Source organism: Halichondria panicea, chromosome 1, assembly GCF_963675165.1.
Source record: "Halichondria panicea chromosome 1, odHalPani1.1, whole genome shotgun sequence".
Lineage (NCBI taxonomy): Eukaryota > Metazoa > Porifera > Demospongiae > Suberitida > Halichondriidae > Halichondria > Halichondria panicea.
The window spans coordinates 300,862-321,839 of NC_087377.1; the positions used below are offsets into that span (position 1 = coordinate 300,862).

At 42.1% G+C, this 20,978-nt stretch overlaps 1 protein-coding gene and 1 long non-coding RNA gene across 6 annotated transcripts in view; one reads left to right on the forward strand and one right to left on the reverse strand.

The window, feature by feature from the left end:
- Positions 1-3,682, forward strand: part of LOC135333745 (uncharacterized) — a 67,481-nt gene extending 63,799 nt beyond the window's left edge. Inside the window, exon 3 of the long non-coding RNA XR_010394036.1 lies at positions 3,281-3,682. This is a non-coding gene — a long non-coding RNA (uncharacterized LOC135333745). The remainder of the gene's footprint in view (positions 1-3,280) is intronic.
- Positions 1-20,889, reverse strand: part of LOC135350985 (uncharacterized) — a 49,774-nt gene extending 28,885 nt beyond the window's left edge. For 3 of the 5 annotated variants that reach the window (XM_064550207.1, XM_064550280.1, XM_064549911.1), the window contains exon 1: positions 20,852-20,889. In XM_064550207.1, coding sequence (XP_064406277.1) covers positions 20,852-20,874 — 23 coding nt within the window. In that variant the 5' untranslated portion in view covers positions 20,875-20,889. Of the gene's footprint in view, positions 1-16,462; positions 16,532-19,082; positions 19,191-19,436; positions 19,539-20,319; positions 20,628-20,851 lie in introns of all 5 variants that reach the window. The other 2 variants (XM_064550129.1, XM_064550059.1) reach the window with 2 other exon arrangements.
- Between the last annotated feature and the right edge of the window lie 89 nt (positions 20,890-20,978).

Genomic DNA, 20,978 nt, shown 5'->3' on the forward strand with positions numbered 1-20,978 from the left:
GTTCAATTCACTAGCAATAGTTTTAAGTTGCCGTGAGTGGGTTCAATTCACTAGCAATAGTTTTACGTTCCCTTGAGTGGGTTCAATTCACTAGCAATAGTTTTGCGTTCCCTGAGTGGGTTCAATTCACTAGCAATAGTTTTGCGTTCCCGTGAGTGGGTTCAATTCACTAGCAATAGTTTTGCGTTCCCGTGAGTGGGTTCAATTCACTAGCAATAGTTTTACGTTCCCGTGAGTGGGTTCAATTCACTAGCAATAGTTTTACTTTCCCGTGAGTGGGTTCAATTCACTAGCAATAGTTTTACGTTCCCGTGAGTGGGTTCAATTAACTAGCAATAGTTTTACGTTCCCGTGAGTGGGTTCAATTCACTAGCAATAGTTTTACTTTCCTGTGAGTGGGTTCAATTCACTAGCAATAGTTTTACGTTCCCTTGAGTGGGTTCAATTCACTAGCAATAGTTTTGCGTTCCCTGAGTGGGTTCAATTCACTAGCAATAGTTTTGCGTTCCCGTGAGTGGGTTCAATTCACTAGCAATAGTTTTGCGTTCCCGTGAGTGGGTTCAATTCACTAGCAATAGTTTTACGTTCCCGTGAGTGGGTTCAATTCACTAGCAATAGTTTTACTTTCCCGTGAGTGGGTTCAATTCACTAGCAATAGTTTTACGTTCCCGTGAGTGGGTTCAATTAACTAGCAATAGTTTTACGTTCCCGTGAGTGGGTTCAATTCACTAGCAATAGTTTTACTTTCCTGTGAGTGGGTTCAATTCACTAGCAATAGTTTTACGTTCCGGTGAGTGGGTTCAATTCACTAGCAATAGTTTTGCGTTCCCGTGAGTGGGTTCAATTCACTAGCAATAGTTTTGCGTTCCCGTGAGTGGGTTCAATTCACTAGCAATAGTTTTACGTTCCCGTGAGTGGGTTCAATTCACTAGCAATAGTTTTAAGTTGCCGTGAGTGGGTTCAATTCACTAGCAATAGTTTTAAGTTGCCGTGAGTGCATGGGTTCACTTTACTAGCAATAGTTTTACGTTCCCGTGAGTGGGTTCAATTCACTAGCAATAGTTTTACGTTCCCTTGAGTGGGTTCAATTCACTAGCAATAGTTTTGCGTTCCCGTGAGTGGGTTCAATTCACTAGCAATAGTTTTGCGTTCCCGTGAGTGGGTTCAATTCACTAGCAATAGTTTTACGTTCCCGTGACTGGGTTCAATTCACTAGCAATAATTTTACGTTCCCGTGAGTGCATGGGTTCAATTCACTAGCAATAGTTTTACGTACCCGTGAGTGGGTTCAATTCACTAGCAATAGTTTTACTTTCCCGTGGGTGGGTTCAATTCACTAGCAATAGTTTTAAGTTGCCGTGAGTGCATGGGTTCACTTCACTAGCAATAGTTTTACGTTCCCGTGAGTGGGTTCAATTCACTAGCAATAGTTTTACGTTCCCTTGAGTGGGTTCAATTCACTAGCAATAGTTTTGCGTTCCCTGAGTGGGTTCAATTCACTAGCAATAGTTTTGCGTTCCCGTGAGTGGGTTCAACTCACTAGCAATAGTTTTGCGTTCCCGTGAGTGGGTTCAATTCACTAGCAATAGTTTTACGTTCCCGTGAGTGGGTTCAATTCACTAGCAATAGTTTTACTTTCCCGTGAGTGGGTTCAATTCACTAGCAATAGTTTTACGTTCCCGTGAGTGGGTTCAATTAACTAGCAATAGTTTTACGTTCCCGTGAGTGGGTTCAATTCACTAGCAATAGTTTTACTTTCCCGTGAGTGGGTTCAATTCACTAGCAATAGTTTTACTTTCCTGTGAGTGGGTTCAATTCACTAGCAATAGTTTTACGTTCCCGTGAGTGGGTTCAATTCACTAGCAATAGTTTTGCGTTCTTGTGAGTGGGTTCAATTCACTAGCAATAGTTTTGCGTTCCCGTGAGTGGGTTCAATTCACTAGCAATAGTTTTACGTTCCCGTGAGTGGGTTCAATTCACTAGCAATAGTTTTAAGTTGCCGTGAGTGGGTTCAATTCACTAGCAATAGTTTTAAGTTGCCGTGAGTGCATGGGTTCACTTCACTAGCAATAGTTTTACGTTCCCGTGAGTGGGTTCAATTCACTAGCAATAGTTTTACTTTCCCGTGAGTGGGTTCAATTCACTAGCAATAGTTTTACGTTCCCGTGAGTGGGTTCAATTAACTAGCAATAGTTTTACTTTCCTGTGAGTGGGTTCAATTCACTAGCAATAGTTTTACGTTCCCGTGAGTGGGTTCAATTCACTAGCAATAGTTTTACTTTCCTGTGAGTGGGTTCAATTCACTAGCAATAGTTTTACGTTCCCGTGAGTGGGTTCAATTCACTAGCAATAGTTTTGCGTTCCCGTGAGTGGGTTCAATTCACTAGCAATAGTTTTGCGTTCCCGTGAGTGGGTTCAATTCACTAGCAATAGTTTTACGTTCCCGTGAGTGGGTTCAATTCACTAGCAATAGTTTTAAGTTGCCGTGAGTGGGTTCAATTCACTAGCAATAGTTTTAAGTTGCCGTGAGTGCATGGGTTCACTTTACTAGCAATAGTTTTACGTTCCCGTGAGTGGGTTCAATTCACTAGCAATAGTTTTACGTTCCCTTGAGTGGGTTCAATTCACTAGCAATAGTTTTGCGTTCCCGTGAGTGGGTTCAATTCACTAGCAATAGTTTTGCGTTCCCGTGAGTGGGTTCAATTCACTAGCAATAGTTTTACGTTCCCGTGACTGGGTTCAATTCACTAGCAATAATTTTACGTTCCCGTGAGTGCATGGGTTCAATTCACTAGCAATAGTTTTACGTACCCGTGAGTGGGTTCAATTCACTAGCAATAGTTTTACGTTCCCGTGGGTGGGTTCAATTCACTAGCAATAGTTTTAAGTTGCCGTGAGTGCATGGGTTCACTTCACTAGCAATAGTTTTACGTTCCCGTGAGTGGGTTCAATTCACTAGCAATAGTTTTGCGTTCCCTTGAGTGGGTTCAATTCACTAGCAATAGTTTTGCGTTCCCGTGAGTGGGTTCAATTCACTAGCAATAGTTTTGCGTTCCCGTGAGTGGGTTCAATTCACTAACAATAGTTTTGCGTTCCCGTGAGTGGGTTCAATTCACTGACAATAGTTTTGGTTTTTGCGCTGTACTCCTCCCTTGCATGTGTGACTGTTGTTTGTAGTTTGTGCTTTTTGCGCTGTGCTCCTCCCTTGCATGTGTGACTGTGTTTTGTAGTTTGTGCTTTTTGCGCTGTACTCCCCACACTCACACACACACACACACAGTGAAGGAGCCTCCATCACAACGCCAGCGATATTTCCATAGTCATGATGAGGTACGCTAGGGGGTGTGGTCTCAGCTTGTGTGTGGGTGTGTGTGTAACTGTACATTATGCTGCATGTGAAATTGTCGTGTACTATAATTATATAAATACGACCACTTTCCCTCATCCCCCATTTCTCTGTAGACACGTTGTTTCTTATAATCATGGACACTGATGGGATAAGTTGAAGACATTGTCAAGAAAGTAAACACAAGCCCGGCCCGTTACCAAGGAAACATGACAACATTGATCATCATTGAAAATTTTTAGCCTATGCAGTCATAAAAATTAATATTGTTGTATTTTTTAATCTCTACTGCTAAAAATTAATTATGACCAAGAGTGCATGCGCTCTTGTTATGACATAATAATAATTATTACAATAAAAGTGGTAAAGATCATTAACTATATAAGTAATTAAGAATTATGTGTATTTTATAAACCTTACAGTCCCCATGAGAACCCGTGTCCTCTCACGAGATCTGATCTACTAGCCACACCCTTAACCACTAGGCCACACCCATTCTTCACCAATCTGTGTATTATCAGGAGCTCATAAATAAGTTTAATTTTGATGACGGCTCTCTTCTGATGCTACACAGTTACAATACATTGATCATTGATAACATAGCTGGCATGTGCAATTGTGTGGACAGACATTGACTCAACAAAGCATTCACATCAGGTATAATTATGGTGGATAGAGTGCTAGTAGTCACCACACAAACACTTGTAATTGATAAAGAACAAATTAAAAAATAAATGCCATCAGTCACAGTTTATAATGGCTAGAGGATATTGTCAGGTTAGAGTCACTTGCAATCTTCCCTTGAGATCCTCAGCAATGTCAGCTCTAACGGGAGACTCTAGAGCTGTCAACAAGTCCTCCAGTTGTGGACTACCTTGCAACCACTCTACGAGCATGTGTGTGAAACACTTGGTGACACTGTTGGGTCTTCTGGCTTTCTCCTCAGCTATCACCTGCAGTGTACATTGTTATTATAATGACATCATTCTGTACTATCCAAGTTCTACGGTATATCGGCTGAAATTATGAATCATGTCAAGTTAATGAATTCAGTGGCCAACCAATTGCTACTAACATGCAACACAGCCACCCACACAACTAAAGAAACAAAACTACTATAACAGGGTTTCATACAGAGGGGGGGGCCTGGGATATCCCCCCCCTAGAAATCTGAATATTAATGATGTCATAATAAAAATGTATGACTTTTCTCCTTACAATATCTCATTAGACTAGTGAAATTAATTTTATGCACACAAAAAACCATGCACCTCAGATAACCATTCCTCAACAATTGTTCCGGGGAAGGACCCCAGACCCCCCTCTAGACCAAGGAACAAGTACAGCAGCCATTCAGTGTTAGGTATAGTGCCAGACCATCAAACTATCATCAATATATACACAACCATCAACCTACACAGAGAGCATGAGAGACTTGCCACACAACATAGCTAGCTACTCATCTGTGTGTATGATGTTACAGTGGCTCCTCCACACACACAATCAACCTACACAGAGAGCATGAGAGACACTGTACACAATGGAACTACTTATCTTTTGCTGTGAAGAGACATCGACCTACACACCATAGAAGCCAGCCATACTTATCTTTGATGTCTCCATAGCTGCACACAAAACAATCAAGAGACACTATAAATGATAGTAGTGGGCGTTGAGATCTGAGCCTCTCCCCCACATCTCCAGTCAAGCCCCGCCCCCTTCAGTACCTGCAATACATTATACAGTGATGAGGTTAGTAATCCTCCCTGGGTCCCAGAGCAGCATGGCTTGTCTGTACCTGGGGGAGAGAGGAGACAAAAGCAGTGAGAGAATGGAACACTAGTACAGTAGCTAGTAGGAGGAGCTGTGTGTGTGTGCATTGTGGCTGCAAGAGAACAAGCAAATGCATGGTTACATTGAGAGCAGCAGTTCAAACAAAACCATCCACTCCACACAATACAATACCAGCCAATCACCACCACAGCTGACAACCATCGGCCTAGTATTATCAATACACACACAATACATAATTATAACACCAGACAACAAAATTACACCCATAGCTGTTTGTGCTGTGCAGAGAAGAGATGAGAAATTCCCACAACAACAAATCAATTCAACAGCGAAGACCACCAATTAATTCAGATTATTATTATCATCATAATACCAGACCAGGAGTGAATGCACTCCTGACCAGACAAATCATTATAATCAAATCACACATCATCACCAAACCAGACTGTGCAACAAAATTTCCCACCCCACAACAACCAATCAAATCAACCACAGGAGGACCACCACCAGTAGTCCAGTAGTTTCCTTGCCCAAGGGACTAATACAATAAGGGCATAATAAACTAAAGGGACCCTGTGACTGTGAGTACCATTAACTGAGCACAGAGGTAATCAACCAGAATGTGTGGGATGGTTCAACAACAGTAGACTCACAGAGACAACACCTCCTTGCTCTTGAAGCCCTTCTCGACTCCAGTTGCAACAAGCCTGGCACACCTAGGGTTTAGTTAAAGCCTGAACTTACCAATTCCATGTGCAGTAGGCACAGAGTTAAGATCCTAAAAAAGCCGTCATAACAGATTAGTATAAGCCAAGAAGCAGCAGTTGTCTAACTATAATTATTATAGCTATCTATTCTAATGATCCTATATAGCTAACTAACTATTGGAACTGATAACGAGATCTTAACACTCCCAATTATGGCAGGATCCTGTGCTGCTTTCCTTTAGGCAGGTACTAACAGCAGAGTGCTCCCTCAATAGACTGGAACGCCACCATCATTGCACCCCAAAGGCTGGTTCGACAACGGTTTCAAGAACAAGAAGATGCTGTCCTGCGACCCGGCTGTTAAAGAACCTTCCACACACATTCTGATTGATTACTTGAGTGCTACAGACACCATCCCTCCCCCCCCCAACCACCAAAGGGTTCAAGGCCATGCAGGTAATAGACTCTTAGCCATGCGTATTAAAAACAGTATACAAAAAGCGTTGTCGACACGAGTTTAGCCATGCATACATGCATTTAACGTGCGCTTTGCTGGCAAGTATGTATCTATTAAACTGCATGACCTACACACCTCACAGTCAAGAAGGGGCCACCACACTTAGACACAAGGAATACCAGAACTTCCACTCTCAACAAACAAAGCAACACCAATACACTCAAAGGCCAGAGAGTGAACAATCCAATCAATAGCTGGGACAAGATACACACAAGATGAACATGCGGACGTACGGTTTCAACTTACAAATGACTCTTGCAGCCTGCACTGCTTCTAATCTATCTTTCCATGGCTGGATAATGCTCGCGCTGTTTCTGCAACACAGTAGAAGGCTTGCGCTGTTTCTGCAACACAGTGGAAGGCTCGCAATGTTCTGCAACACAGTGGAAAGCTCGCGCTGTTTCTGCAACACAGTGGAAAGCTCGCGATGTTTTTGTAACACAGCGGAAGGCTGCAAAAAAATCAAGTCAATACCAATCAATAAAACATGACTAAATAGACAACTACAATGCTCTTCCTAGCCTAACATTCCTGCAAACATGCGAGCAAGCAAAAAAACTCACCTCTTCCAGCAAGACACTGAGCTTCTTCTTCAAACGGGTCAGGTGGCATATCGGGCACCTGATCCCTTCAAACTTCAAAGGAACTGAGCTTCTAGAACTGGATCTGAGAATATTTCAGGCCATTGACGTCAGAGTCTCCAAGGAGATGCCATGGAGACAACATGGAGGACCGCAGGAGTACTAGCTACAAGGTGTTGCGAGTATATATTGTGGGTACATTGCGAAATCTGTCCCAGTGAATACTCATACGCATGCGCAGTGTGCCCCTTCTCTGTCTACCCGTTTGTACTTACCTTAATTACTCGTTTCACCATAAAGGCTAAAAAAAAAAAAAAAAAACCCCTTCATGCAATTCAACAGCTAGAGACCAGCCCCTCCCCTTTTATCCATCATTGTGCAGAAGCTTGACGACCTTTTCAGCTAGCTATCATGCATGCTGCCATTAATGTACAAAATCAACCTGAACATATAACTACTTAGAAACTGCCATGGCAAATGCTTTTATATAATTATAACGCATGATGGACTGCATTATTATTTTTATTCAAAAATCTTAGCAAGAGTGGGAACCAGCAAAACAAAGCATAAAAATATTTCTGATCAATAAAAGATGTACGAGTCACTATCATGATATGGAGTCAGTGGAGCTGTTACTGTGAAGCTAGCTTGGTTAGTTTAGACTCCATCTGTTGGGCAATGTCTCCACGACTAATGACAGGAGACTTGAGTGCATGGATGAGTGCTCCTAGTGTGGGGGCGGGGGTGGATCCTGTCAACCATTGCTCCAGTAGTTTAGTGAAACAGTCATCACACTCATTCGGACAGTCCCTCTTGATGGCCTGTGTGTGTGTGTGTGTGGGTGTGTGTGTGTGGGTGTGTGTGTGTGTGGGTGGGTGTACATGTGAACTACTAATTTCACTACTACAGCTATAGAGTCACTGACACCACAGGCATGCACACAGAGGATTATAGGAATGAGGATAATTATTGCTATAGGCTAATAATAATAAATGGGTTTGCACATGCAGGCTAATTATGACAATGAGTGCAGTACTGCTTGCTGGCACATTCCTTAACTGATGATGCCTGACTGTTGTATGAGCACAGGGCTATTAGTACACAGTCATCTACTGCTATACAGTGTTCAGTACACACACAGCAGAGCACTCACATCTAGTGTCCCCTCATTGACACCCAACTGCTCTCCCAGAGGACGCCATGTCCCCCTCACCTCCCAGGCAGCTGTCCTCACTACCCTCAAATGATGATCCACACTCAGTCCCTCTGGAAGGAACACACAATCATGACAACAACATAACACTGTCATTATTCCTAAGCAATGCGTACTAACTAAAACACACATTACTGAAGGACACTCTGTATTGTACTGATAAGATCAGCTACATCATTATTCACTGCTGTTAATTAAATCAAGATTAATGTGCTTACCATCGTGAGTGAGAGGACAAATAACAGGAGAGATGTCGCTGGTAGCTTTTGTCTGTAAAGAGAAATCAAATATTAGTTACTTGTGTTTATATAATGTATAATTATAGAACATGTTCTGTAAAGACTTGTAATATAGTTGCCAACCTTAATGGTGGTTGCAATGTCCCCACGAGCAATGGCGGGAGACTCTAGTGCTCTAACAAGGGCAGACCAGGAGGGGGGAGGAGAGGAGCACTTCACCCAGTGTGTCAGCATGGCCTCAAAGCACGGCTCAACCCAGCGATAGTCCTTCTCAAGACTCTGTATCAGTGCACACAGTGAAACACAGTATTAAATACTTAGTAAGAGCTCAACATTACGTTGCTATAGTAACCTGTTAAATAGGTTGGTACATCATACAAGACCACACCAAATATGCAGAGTCAGCATTGCTAGAGATACCTCATTCTAAGAATGCTTACAATTGAAATGCTCACTATTCAACCATTAAATAACAGTAGCAGTCAATTAAATAGTGCACACACATAATTAGAATGAAGGGACTACACTGGGAGAATATACTCAAGGTGGTGGAGGTAGTCATTGTTAAGGTCTCACCTTCCTAGTTGCATAGTCAATGTCCAGTTCTATAGCCAGGCTGTACCAGTCAGAGCGTATCTTTTTGATCACTTTCTTCACATCTGTAAACAGCTGATCAGTTTCAGAGCTGGAGGTGTCCTCTGTAACAATTCAAATATAATCATACATTGTACAGTACACACGTAACAATGTACATACAATCTGCACACATGCTCTGACATTATTCTCACCAACACTCTCTTTGAGGCAGTGGTACACGGTGAAGAAAGGCTTCTGGATCTCACAACTGATAAAGCCCTTGAAGTGACCATTTGACGAAGCCTTGAATTCCAATTCATTTTTCCTACCGCTAAGTCTCGGACTTCTCTTCTTCCACTTGAAGGTGAGGCTTGGATCTAGGTCCTCTAGATCAGCAAATGGCAGAGCAAGGAGAGTAACATCATCTCCCAGGCTGACTTCCTGCACACACACACAGAAACAATAAGTCAATGCACGGAGAAAAATATAAATGCCAGTATACACAAAATACAACTACACTGTAAAAAAAAAAGTGCGGTGAGCACACTAAAACCGTCGCATATAGCACACTTTTTCAAAAAAGCGTGCTATATGCGACGGTTTTAGTGTGTCCACCGCACTTTTTTTCAATCATTTTTTACAGTGTAGTTCACTTACTTCTGCAAACCAGCATTCTTGGTGAGGGCTCAGAGAGACTTTGTTAATGCATTTAAAGCAGGGATCAGCTCCAGGTGTGAGGAGGCAAAGCTTGGAACCATTTTCATGTTCGTCACAGTAGCAGTCGAAGGCAATAATCGGAGTGAGTAGTGGACTAATATCCTTCATCACCAACAAGAGGGTTGAGAGGACGTAGGAACAAAGATCATGCATCGTATGGTCCCTGTCCTGTCGAATAATCCGTATCTCGTAGCTATCGACATGTGCAATCAGGGTAACAAAATGCTTGGCACATTCGTCAATGTGAAAGGAGACGAGGTTTCTCTTTACTGAGGTATCAGTGGCAAGTTTCCAAGTCATGCCCAGAATGCCTTTGCCTTTACTCCCCCTTGAGACCAATTCACTGATCATGGCACAGAAAACTCCAATGGGAACGTATTGAGGTTTGAATGTGATCTTGATTGGAGAGGGTGTATCAATACCAGTGGGGGTGGTTTCGTTAGTTCCTCGCGAGATGCACACTTGAGAATAGCGGGGATGAAATACGTCGTTTCGACCTCTTTTGTGGTATGGTCTTCCTTCACTGTTGTGATCTTGGCCAAGAGGTGGGAATGCTCGAGTAGTATGAGCAGCTTCTCAACAGGAATCAACTGGTCTTTTTTCACACCCGGGTTTACATCGGAATGGCATCGAGTGATTGTTTTCAGTGAGAATTGTCCCTTGAGTATCCAATTCCTTCTCTCAGCATCATTAAACTGAATACGGCTGTCTTCAGAATGGAGCTCCAGCAGCGGATTGACAACGAGAACACTGAGGCTCTTGAATACCACTTGGGGGTTGCAAATGACAAAGTTCCCAAACCAACCATCTTTGTCCTTGATCTCTGGATGATAGATCAAAGCTCCAACGTACCGATCCAGGTACCAAACGGTGAATCGAACCTCCTTCTCTCTCATCTTCAACCCCTCCGTACCGATACGAATGCATTCTTCCATAGACACAATGTCAAACTCTTTTCTCAGTACAACTCCAAACAAAAGCTGTTGTGGGCGAATTCGAAGCTTGGCATCTTTGAAATAGCTACGCAATAAGCCATGAAGATGTTCACGAAGAGGTTTCATATCAGAATCAGTGCCTTCGTAGTTGTCCACTGCTATGAACTTCTTGTCTTTTGGGTGAGAAAGTAAATCCTCAAACTTGCTGGTAATCTTGGTCACGGCTTCGTTTTTCTCTGTCAGCTTTTGCTCTAAACGGTCTTGGATATCTTTCTTGAAAGTGTCTGAGTTGAGGTGTTGGCTGACTGTTTGCTCAATGGCAGCCATGTCTTCTGCATTGACGTTAGCATGCTCATCACTCTTCTGTTGAGTCAAAATGTTCCAAATTGCTTTCTTTTGTTCGTGTTCTTTTTGGCTCTCGCTGGCAGTGGTGCCATTGCTCTTGCTGGCAGTGGTGCCATCGCTCTCGCTGGCAGTGGTGCCATCGCTCATGCTGGCAGTGGTGCCATCGCTCATGCTGGCAGTGGTGCCATCGCCATCGCTCTTGGTGGCAGTGGTGCTATCGCTCTCGCTGGCAGTGGTACTATCGCTCTTGCTGGCAGTAGTGCTATCGCTCTCGCTGGCAGTGATACTATCGCTCTTGCTGGCAGTGGTGCTATCGCTCTTGCTGGCAGTGGTGCCATCGCTATCGCTTTTGCTAGCAGTGGTACTATCGCTCTTGTAGATAGCTGAGTGACAACATTTCTCGTACAGAAGATCGACTTTGATTTGCATTGTCAGTTCATCCTTGAAAGTACCTATGAGGGTAGCAACAGGCTTAGCAGAGCCTAGATTGCCCAGTTTACTACACTGCTCTCTGTCAATATCCGAGTCAATCTTGGTATGGTGGCTGATAGCTGAGAGGATTTGAGAGAGTGTTTCTCTGCTTGTGTACGTTGAATCGTACGGTGTGATCTTGTCCTCTCCTCGTTCGTAGGAGACTTGACACATGTCATCGAGGTCTTTGTCCAGTCGAAAGAATACCAGGAAAATCCCTGCGCCTTTGCTTAGAAATGGAAACATCTCCACGAATCCAGGCTGCCCACCTATATCGACCAGATTGAGTAGGACTTTGTTCAGCAGCTCTTTAGTGTACTCTCCTGAACCCACAATACTCCGGAGTCTCGAGACAACCTTTCCAACATCTACAGTCGTCACTTTCACGACCTTTTCCGGTGGTTCTGGTGTTGGCCCTTTGGGTGCTTCATCGATCTTGAGTTGAGTTTGCTTCTTGGGGTCAGTGGTTTCTTGCGTGGGCTGTTCCTTCGGTGGACTGACAGTGCTGTCTTCAATAGATTCACAGGACATAAGATAAGAGAAGATAAACTGTGTTTCTTCCTCTAGACTTGAAGATGCTTTGAATTTAAGCTTTGTTCCAGATTTGTCCACAAAGGCCAATACTTGTTCACACTCGGCTAGTAATGTACTGCAACGTTTCCTTTGATTTTCGGGCAGCTCAGACAGGTTAGTGATGGATCCAACAAGCCGCTGTCGAGTGGTCGTTTTGCCAAGACCCGAGGGACCAATGAAGTGCATCTTGAGATAGTGTAGCTCAATGGTACCACTTTCGTCAGTCATCAGCTCGTCCAGTTTCTTCAAATAGGTTTGGTTTTGAATATCGACTGTAAAGGATTAAACAATCGGTCATAACATAATTAATTAAATTTGTGGCACATTTTGTACCATTTGCAATTGTGTAAATCAGAGGTCTGGTTGATATAATAATATTGTACATTCTATAGATCAACGGTAACTAACTGTAATTCTGTTTGTTCAGAAGCTGAAAACTGTGGTTAAAATTTCTGAAACCATCATAGAACAAGACCTCTCAAAAGACTATAGTGTCCAAGTAAATGGTTGTCTATTTCTCTGCGCAGTTAAGGCCTGGGTCAGGCACTGATAAGATTAATTTTATTCATTGCCAACATTTTATGTAGATCATGTAGATCATGTAGTGTTAATGAGATTCATAATGTTTATTAATGTTATTCATTGCATGTGACGTCATAAGGTCAATGTATTTGCTTAGCTAGCTGCTAGAACTATTATAGATTATCTTTGGCAACAAATACGGCGGACTTAAACAAGGTAAGAGTAGCTGTTTAGGCCCTCAAAAGATAGAGTATGTTGTTATGATTATGTTTCCTTGATGGGAAGTAAAAATGTCTAAAACTTTCTTAGCTATGCTAGCTTCTTTAGCTCTGACAGCCACTCTAGAGGTAGGCTATTTTGTGTATCTCAAGAATACAATAACTCCTACTCTTCCCATCAAGGATACTAGTACCTAGCTATGAGATGTTCATCTAGCCTTGTTTTTGAAGCTTGATCTTGGCATCTTCAACGCCGTATTTGCACTTCTCTTTCTGAAAGTGCCATGACGTCATCACCATTTATGGGACTAATTAGCATAATTGAATTAAGCTAATTAGTTTTTTGGAAAAATAAAACATTGAGCTTCATTTTGGATCATTTTGATGCAGCATACACTGTATATTGCAAATTATACAGCAGTATGAACATAGTGTAAATTTTGGTGTTGAAATCTGGACCCGGGCCTTAAGTGCGCAGAGTTGGCGACGTATCATTATATAGTAGCCTTCAGAATAAGTTCCCGTTGCGTTATTTAAAAAAACTGCAAGCTGGCGTAACAACGGAACAGCAACGCAAGGCAGCTCATTACATATTTATACCAATACAGTAACTTAACAATGCGCAGGATCTACTGAATAATGTCAATCCTCAGAGCCCTAGGTCCAGAGGAGAGCATGACTGCAAGCAGGTACTAGGTGAGGGATGGACTCAAGTGATATACTGGGAGACCCAGAGGAGAGCATGACTGCAAGCAGGTACTAGGTGAGGGGTGGAGGAGATGCTCAAGTGATACTGGGAGACCCAGAGGAGAGCATGACTGCAAGCAGGTACTAGGTGAGGGATGGACTCAAGTGATATACTGGGAGACTGCCACCATCACAATAGGAGAGAGGAAGAGATCTATACACATGCACTGCATACTCTTCATTATCATTTCACTTATTATAATACATGATGATATCAAGTGATGAATGAAATGGTTCACAGTCAATAAAGTGATCATGTGCTATAATACTCAATTTCTTAATATTAGTCTGACAATGACAATGACAATGATATTTATAGCAAAAGATCAAAGAAACCACAGTGAAGCCAGGCACATCAAAGCTAACAAGTCACCAGTGTAATATGCCATATACCGTACCCTCGCGAAAATAAGCCCATCTTGAATAAACGCCCATCCCCTCTTTTGCTTCGAAGTTCTTGCACGAGGGTATTTTCACTCGATTATAAGCCCACCCAGAATAAGAAGTTGAGCATGCGCAGTAGCTGAATGCCACATGTTCACTATTAATTTTAGTGAAGAAAGGAAGTTTTAGGTAGTAGCTAGTAAGACTATACTCCTTGCTGGACCAAGATCAGACATTATACCTTTCTCTGTATGGATCTGTTTGCCCCCTGAAGGTGTATATGCAAGGAACAAGTAGTCCTATATGCTGAGAAAGGAAACACAAAGTCTATAAGAAAGTTATCACACAGGCTAATTTTGCAAGTTACCTTGCCTTGGTTTTCTGAAACAAAGTACCTGATAGCTGCTCTGTAGGAGTATGACCTACCATCCTTCGAGAAGTTTCTGCTACATCTAACATCAACAAGCAACGAATAGAGCCAGAGTCCACTTCTTCATTTCATGTTCATTCTCTTGTCATGCTTTAATCATACTCATGCATTAGTTTATAACATGTTGTTGTCAATAAAATGTTCATACAAAATGAAAATACTAAAAAAGAATTGGCATAGCAAAGTGTAAACCTCGATTTGAGGCCGCGGGTGGGCATATATTCGAATGAAAAGTAGCCGTTCGCGATTAAACGCCCAGTCCCCTAATAAGCCTTGCAGAAAAGGGTGGGCGTATTTTCGCGAGGGTACGGTATATGTGCAAAGCCAGAAAGCTTGGACAAAAGTTGGAATGATCTCTTTTATATTGTTCCTACAACTCACTTTTTTGTGGTAACAAAATAAGGAATGCGGAAGGCATAAATCTCATTATAACAATGCTTCTCCCACGCAGTTATTGCATAATCACTCGTGCAATATTGGCTACGTTGTAATTAGTGGTCTCGAGGCCTACGGCACTCGTGGTCATGCTAATAACAAAGTAAGTGAAGTGAGCACTATCTGCATACGATACTACAATGACAAGGTTAGCTGCCAAGTTGTTTGTGTCTCGTTAATTGTTGCTGACTCATCACCTTTTTAAAATTGTTCAACAAATCGTAATCACGGTGCGTATACGAATAAAACATGTGCGTTCAATTCCAGTTGACAAGACATTTTCTGTTCGCGTAAAAACGACAACGTGACGTGCCATGCAAACGGTACAGGAACTTTATTCTGACGGCTACTGTATGTTATTACTCATGCACGAGGGATGTACTGCTAATACAACTATAGAGCACGAGAGCAAGAGTTGTAATAGCAGTACATCACGAGGGCATCACGATGCTGATAGTGCGTAATAGTCTTGCATGCATCATATACTGCGTTCCTAGTAGCAACCAATGACATTTGAGCATCTATGCGGCATAACAGGTTGTCACGAAGCAACAATTCACAACAGAGGCAGCACTAACCCTCAGGTATTCATACCACAAAATACCACAAATAAGTCAAAAGTGAGATCAATGCCATCAATAGGGAGGTGGGTGGTGCTTTAAGGTTACGCTAAAATACCACTACTTACTACCCGACAGCACTGCTATTCACAACGGAGGCAGCACTAACTCACAAAACAGGTAAAAGTGAATTCATGCAATGCAATCAATAGGGAGGTGGGTGGTGCTTTAGCTATCCTCGTCCCCACGTCCACTTCACCTCCAAGGAAGAGGGTCCGGTATCAGTATAATGGACTGAAAAGCTGACACTAGCCTCCATCGATGGACGGACCACGCCCATATAACACTAACGTATAGGCTCTATTAAGAGAGCTGTGAAGAGCAGCCGTAACAAACCTAACCTCTGTCTCAAGCTAGCTAGCTATATAATTATAGCGTATAAAGAGAAGTGGGCTATATGTACTGGGCAACATCTAAACAAGAGGCCGTATCAAATAAATTGCTATGGCCTCGGGGTAGGAAATGATTGACTTGCTAAAAGGATTCTAAAAGTTCAAAGTTAAAAACAACAACACGTGGTAGACAGACGTGGTAGACAGTACATTTGATGCAATTTTTGCTGGTGGCAGCTCTTTTATCACCCTGCATGGCTACTAAAAATATCTTCGCTCTATTGCAGGGACACTATTGCGTCTAAACTGAGACTAAAGATTCTACTCCAAGGAGGCAAAAAAACTAGCCATAAACTCGAATATTTGCACTAGTTAAAATCTAATTAACAAAAAGTGGTTAAGAGCCATAGTAAGCATCGAGGCATGAAGAATTAGCACAATAAAATAATGTATTCGTAAACCCTAACTCCATAGATGGGCGTACATGCAGTAAACCCTTTCAATCACAGGGTCATGAGTATTATTATAGTGTTAACGTGTTTTCAGCATTACACAAAGCGTGTGTGTATAAAGAGAAGAGAGCATGCAACTCACTATGTATACTAGGGAACGTTTAAAAGTGTGAGGCTGTATCAATTTACACATGAACGGCAGCTCTAAAAAATAGCTACAGTATGATTTTGACTGAGTCTGAGCAGCACGCCCACTTCTCTTAATTTAAACGTACCACTGATTGATACTTCATAATATTATTACTCACTTGATGAGGTTAGGTTAGGATCATCCCTTGCAGAAGTGGAAGGAAGTTGTTCGGAACCATTTGGAGTATCTGAGGTGTACAGTAATAATGAAAGCACAGCGGGTGCTGATGCCTCGGTGGAGGTGTCAAACAACATAACAAATAAAGCTACTAGCAATAGCTTATACACACATTTATCATTTTTGCAATTAATTTTTATTGCAGGCAGAATATAGGGAAACTCAAAGAGTGGGTAATGATCGACCATGATTGTTGTTAAAAACGATCGATGGTATATAAAATTATAGTGGCAGAGCCTTGCAGCTCTCTTCTCACTCTTGCAGCTACCAATAGCTAGCTCTAGTGCAGAGCTAACTACTAAGTAGAGTAGCAACACTCCATGGACAAGTTTGGCTACATGCTCTGCAATCCAAGTAAGGCATAACTCGAGAACCAAGCATTATTTTTAAAATCCACGAATTAAAATCCAAGTAAACATGACTAGAAGCCTATAGAAACTCTTATAATACTTGCACTTCATTGATCCTAGAGCAGCTGTAGCGGTCTACACACACACCCACCCACCCACACATACACACACACACACACACACAAACACACACACCCACACACACACACACCCACAAACACACACACCCACAAACACACACCCACACACACACACACACACACACACATACACACTGGGTATGTGTTTACTATACACACACACACACACACCCACACACCACACACACACCCACACACACCCACAAACACACGCACGCACGCACACACCCACACACACACGCACGCACACACACACACACACACACACACACACACACACACACACACACACACACACACACACACACACACACACACACACACACACCCACCCACCCACCCACCCACGCACGCACACACACACACACACACACTACTATCTATTTATTTTGACTAATACCTTGTGCTAATTTCTAAGAACCAAAATTACATTGTTTTGTGCTTGCCACCTATAGAAAAACCACATAGACCCATCCCCATTATCAGATACTACCACCACAGACAATACAGGCCTGTTCCTAGGCCTTATAAATTAAGCCTCCCTCAAGGTCAGATTTAGCTGACACAAGCCATGCACAAGCTAAGTTGAAGTATTACAGCAGCCAATATCAAGTCTAAGACAAGTTCTATACTTTATGTCAGCCTTATACCTAAAATGTGAATATAGCTTACAATCAGCATGGCCCCAAGTCAATATTACAATAATTATTCAGTATACTAGTTGTTCTGAATGCAACAGATGAATGGGGAGGGTTGGTGTACCGTTAAAGACTCTTTAACCCATCATTCTCGACTCTCAAGGTCGGGCATCTGTTTGCTTTTTCTACCTGTATGCATAGTTTTGTGCTGTTTGCTCTTTTGTTCTCTTTTCCTTTTTTTGTTTTTGCTTTTTGCTTGCCTAACTATAGATAGGATAATACAAGGTCTCAAAGATCCACCACTAAGTTTACTATACCTAAATATTAAGACATCAGATGCCAACCTTTTAAAGATTAATTTAAGTGAGCATTCCGTTTGAATACCCTCAAACACACACACACACACACACACACACACACACTCACACACACACACACACACACACACACACCCCCCCCCACACACACACACACCCTCCCCCCCCCCCCCACACACACACACACACACACACACACACAACACACACACACACAGGATGTGGTTTTTGCTAACAGGTTACACAGCTTGGTGTAGAATGGAATGTGTGTGGGACTTGGATAGCATATCTATTCCACATTCTACCACAGGTAATATTGGGGTCTACAAAACACGTAATTGTACCACAACCATTTGTCTTACGAAAACATTGAAGGTATCAATGGAACCGGTATAGCTTGCTCTATTGATGTGCAAATTTGACCTTGATACACCATATGAACTCGAATATATGCACTAGCAAACAAGTTTGGCTACGTGCTCTACTGAAAAGGCATTCCAAGTAAGCAAAACTAGGCATAACTCGAGAACCAAGCATTATTTTGCAAATTCAAAAATTAAAATCCAAGAAAACATGACTAGAAGCCTATAGAAACTCTTACTTGCACACCTAGAGCAGCTGTAGCGATCCACACACACACATACACATACACACACACACACACACACACACACACACCCACCCACCCACACACACACACACACACACACACACACACACACACACACACACACACAACACACACACATACCTCGCTTGTGCATGCGCACCGAGGCATAATAATTATGTCATGTAACACATAAAGTACATTATTATATATTGCAATAGTGATTCAGAAAACTCTCCGATTTATATAACAGTAGACGCACCCACACAAGTGCTAGTGATCGATGTATTTATAAGCCAAGTAGTAGAATGGAATGTGCGTGGGAGCTACTAACATTCCAGGTATTATTGGGGTCTACAAAACGTGTAATTGTACCACAACCAATTGTCCTACAAAAACAACGAAGGTATCAATGGAACCGGCATGGCTTGCTCTATTGGTATGCAAAGTTTGAACTTACTATACCAATATTTGTGGAAATTAGGTATGGGATTTCTAGTGACACATACTTGGTTCAGGAGTGGAGGGTTTTTGAGACTTGAGATAGTCAGCAACTTCAGTGCGACCATACTCTACTGCCAGGTCAAGAGGAGTCTCGCCACCATTATCAGTCACATCTAGACAGGTAAGGGACAGAGATCTTGTAGTATTACTGACAGCATTGAACATTACCGTTACCATGCAGGATGACTACATTATTTTATTATCATGTACCAACAGTGTATTGTATTGCAGTTGCCATGACGATACAACTGCAGGTACACTGATTGTTTCATTACATGCACATTGAACCACATTAATATATTCACGGGTTGTCTATCAGAGGATCTAATGAAACAGTACCCACTACGGAAATCACTCACCAACATCACACTTTAGTTCCTCAACTAGGTATTTCACTAGTTGTATATGTCCTTCCAGACAAGCCATGTGCAGTGGTGTTTGGCCCAACCTGTTCCTCACATCTGTGTGTGGTGATCCTCAATATACTCAATAATTAAGTGAGATATGTTATTATAGACTATAGACTCAAAATTGCGGAAAAATAAAACAAGCCTATACAAATAGAAATAGTTGGTCTTATTAATATTGGTATACAAAGTTTGAACGTGATACACGACTGTGTGCGGAAGTTAGGTATGGGATTTCTAGTGACGAGTTTAACTTCAGCCATGTACGTAAGTGTATAGTGGTCAAGATGGACCAAACATGTCATTGTACCACAACCACTTGTCGTACAGAGAAAGTAAAGGTAGCAGAGGAAAGGGCATGCCTTGTTCTATTGGTGCACCAATTTCGAGCTTGATACACCACTGTTTGTGGAAATTAGGTATGGGATTTCTAAAGCGCATACAGAAATGCCTGAGTCCTGTTACTATTATCCCTCACATCTGTTGTGGAACAAAGTTCAGCTATCACATATATTTTTAACAGATATTACTATGGCAACCGTATAGCAAATGTTTATGTATTTCAAACAAGTGTACGTACATTGCAAATAATTATTCGAAATTGAAATGTTGAAATGTAACACTATTAAACTTTCCGCTGTATGCATGGTATGAAAACTTCACATACACAACGACTACTTACCAGTGCTACAACTACTACATCGCAAATAATTATTATACTACGCGAAATTACTGACACAATTGATATTGCTACACAGTACATGTATATAATTCAGATACCATAATGATATGGAGAAACAATTACAATACACAAATAATTATAATGACTACTTACCAGTGCTACACCCGACCTCCTTCAAGTACTGCACCACCTCTTTATGACCTCCCCAGCATGCATGGTGAAGTGGAGTCCAGTTGGTCGCCCCATCACCTTTATCAGTACGAGCTCCATGAGTAACAAGTGTCTTCACAATCTCAAGGTAGCCCTTCCAGCAAGCAAAGTGTAATGGAGGCGCCGCCAACTCATCACTCCAGTAGAGCTGGTGGTTGGGGTCTGCCCCCTGTCCCAACAGGGACCTAACTTTGGTGACGTCATTATTGACTACAGCCCGCAATAAGTCCCTGGCTAGCTTCTTTTGAGCACTGTACAAAATAGATGGTTGGGGGGTCAGTCATACAGAGAATTACTTGATATGTGTATATAGTTTATACAAGTGACACCATGCACATATCCAGCTGTCACTTTGCTGTACAGTGTTCCACCTCTGATCATAGCCTGCTCTGACTCTACTAATGGAATGAGCCTCCCTCCATGCAATCACAAGGTGCTACCATGAGTAGTAATTATAGTCTACATGTTCACTCACTCTGAATCTTGTTCAGTAGCCATTGAAGCTTTGTTCAAACTCTGTCAAATTCTCCCCTTGAATTGTTTCTCAGTAAGCGAAGTGCATGCCACATGCATGCACCCTCTTTCTGTATTTCAAGGGCCCT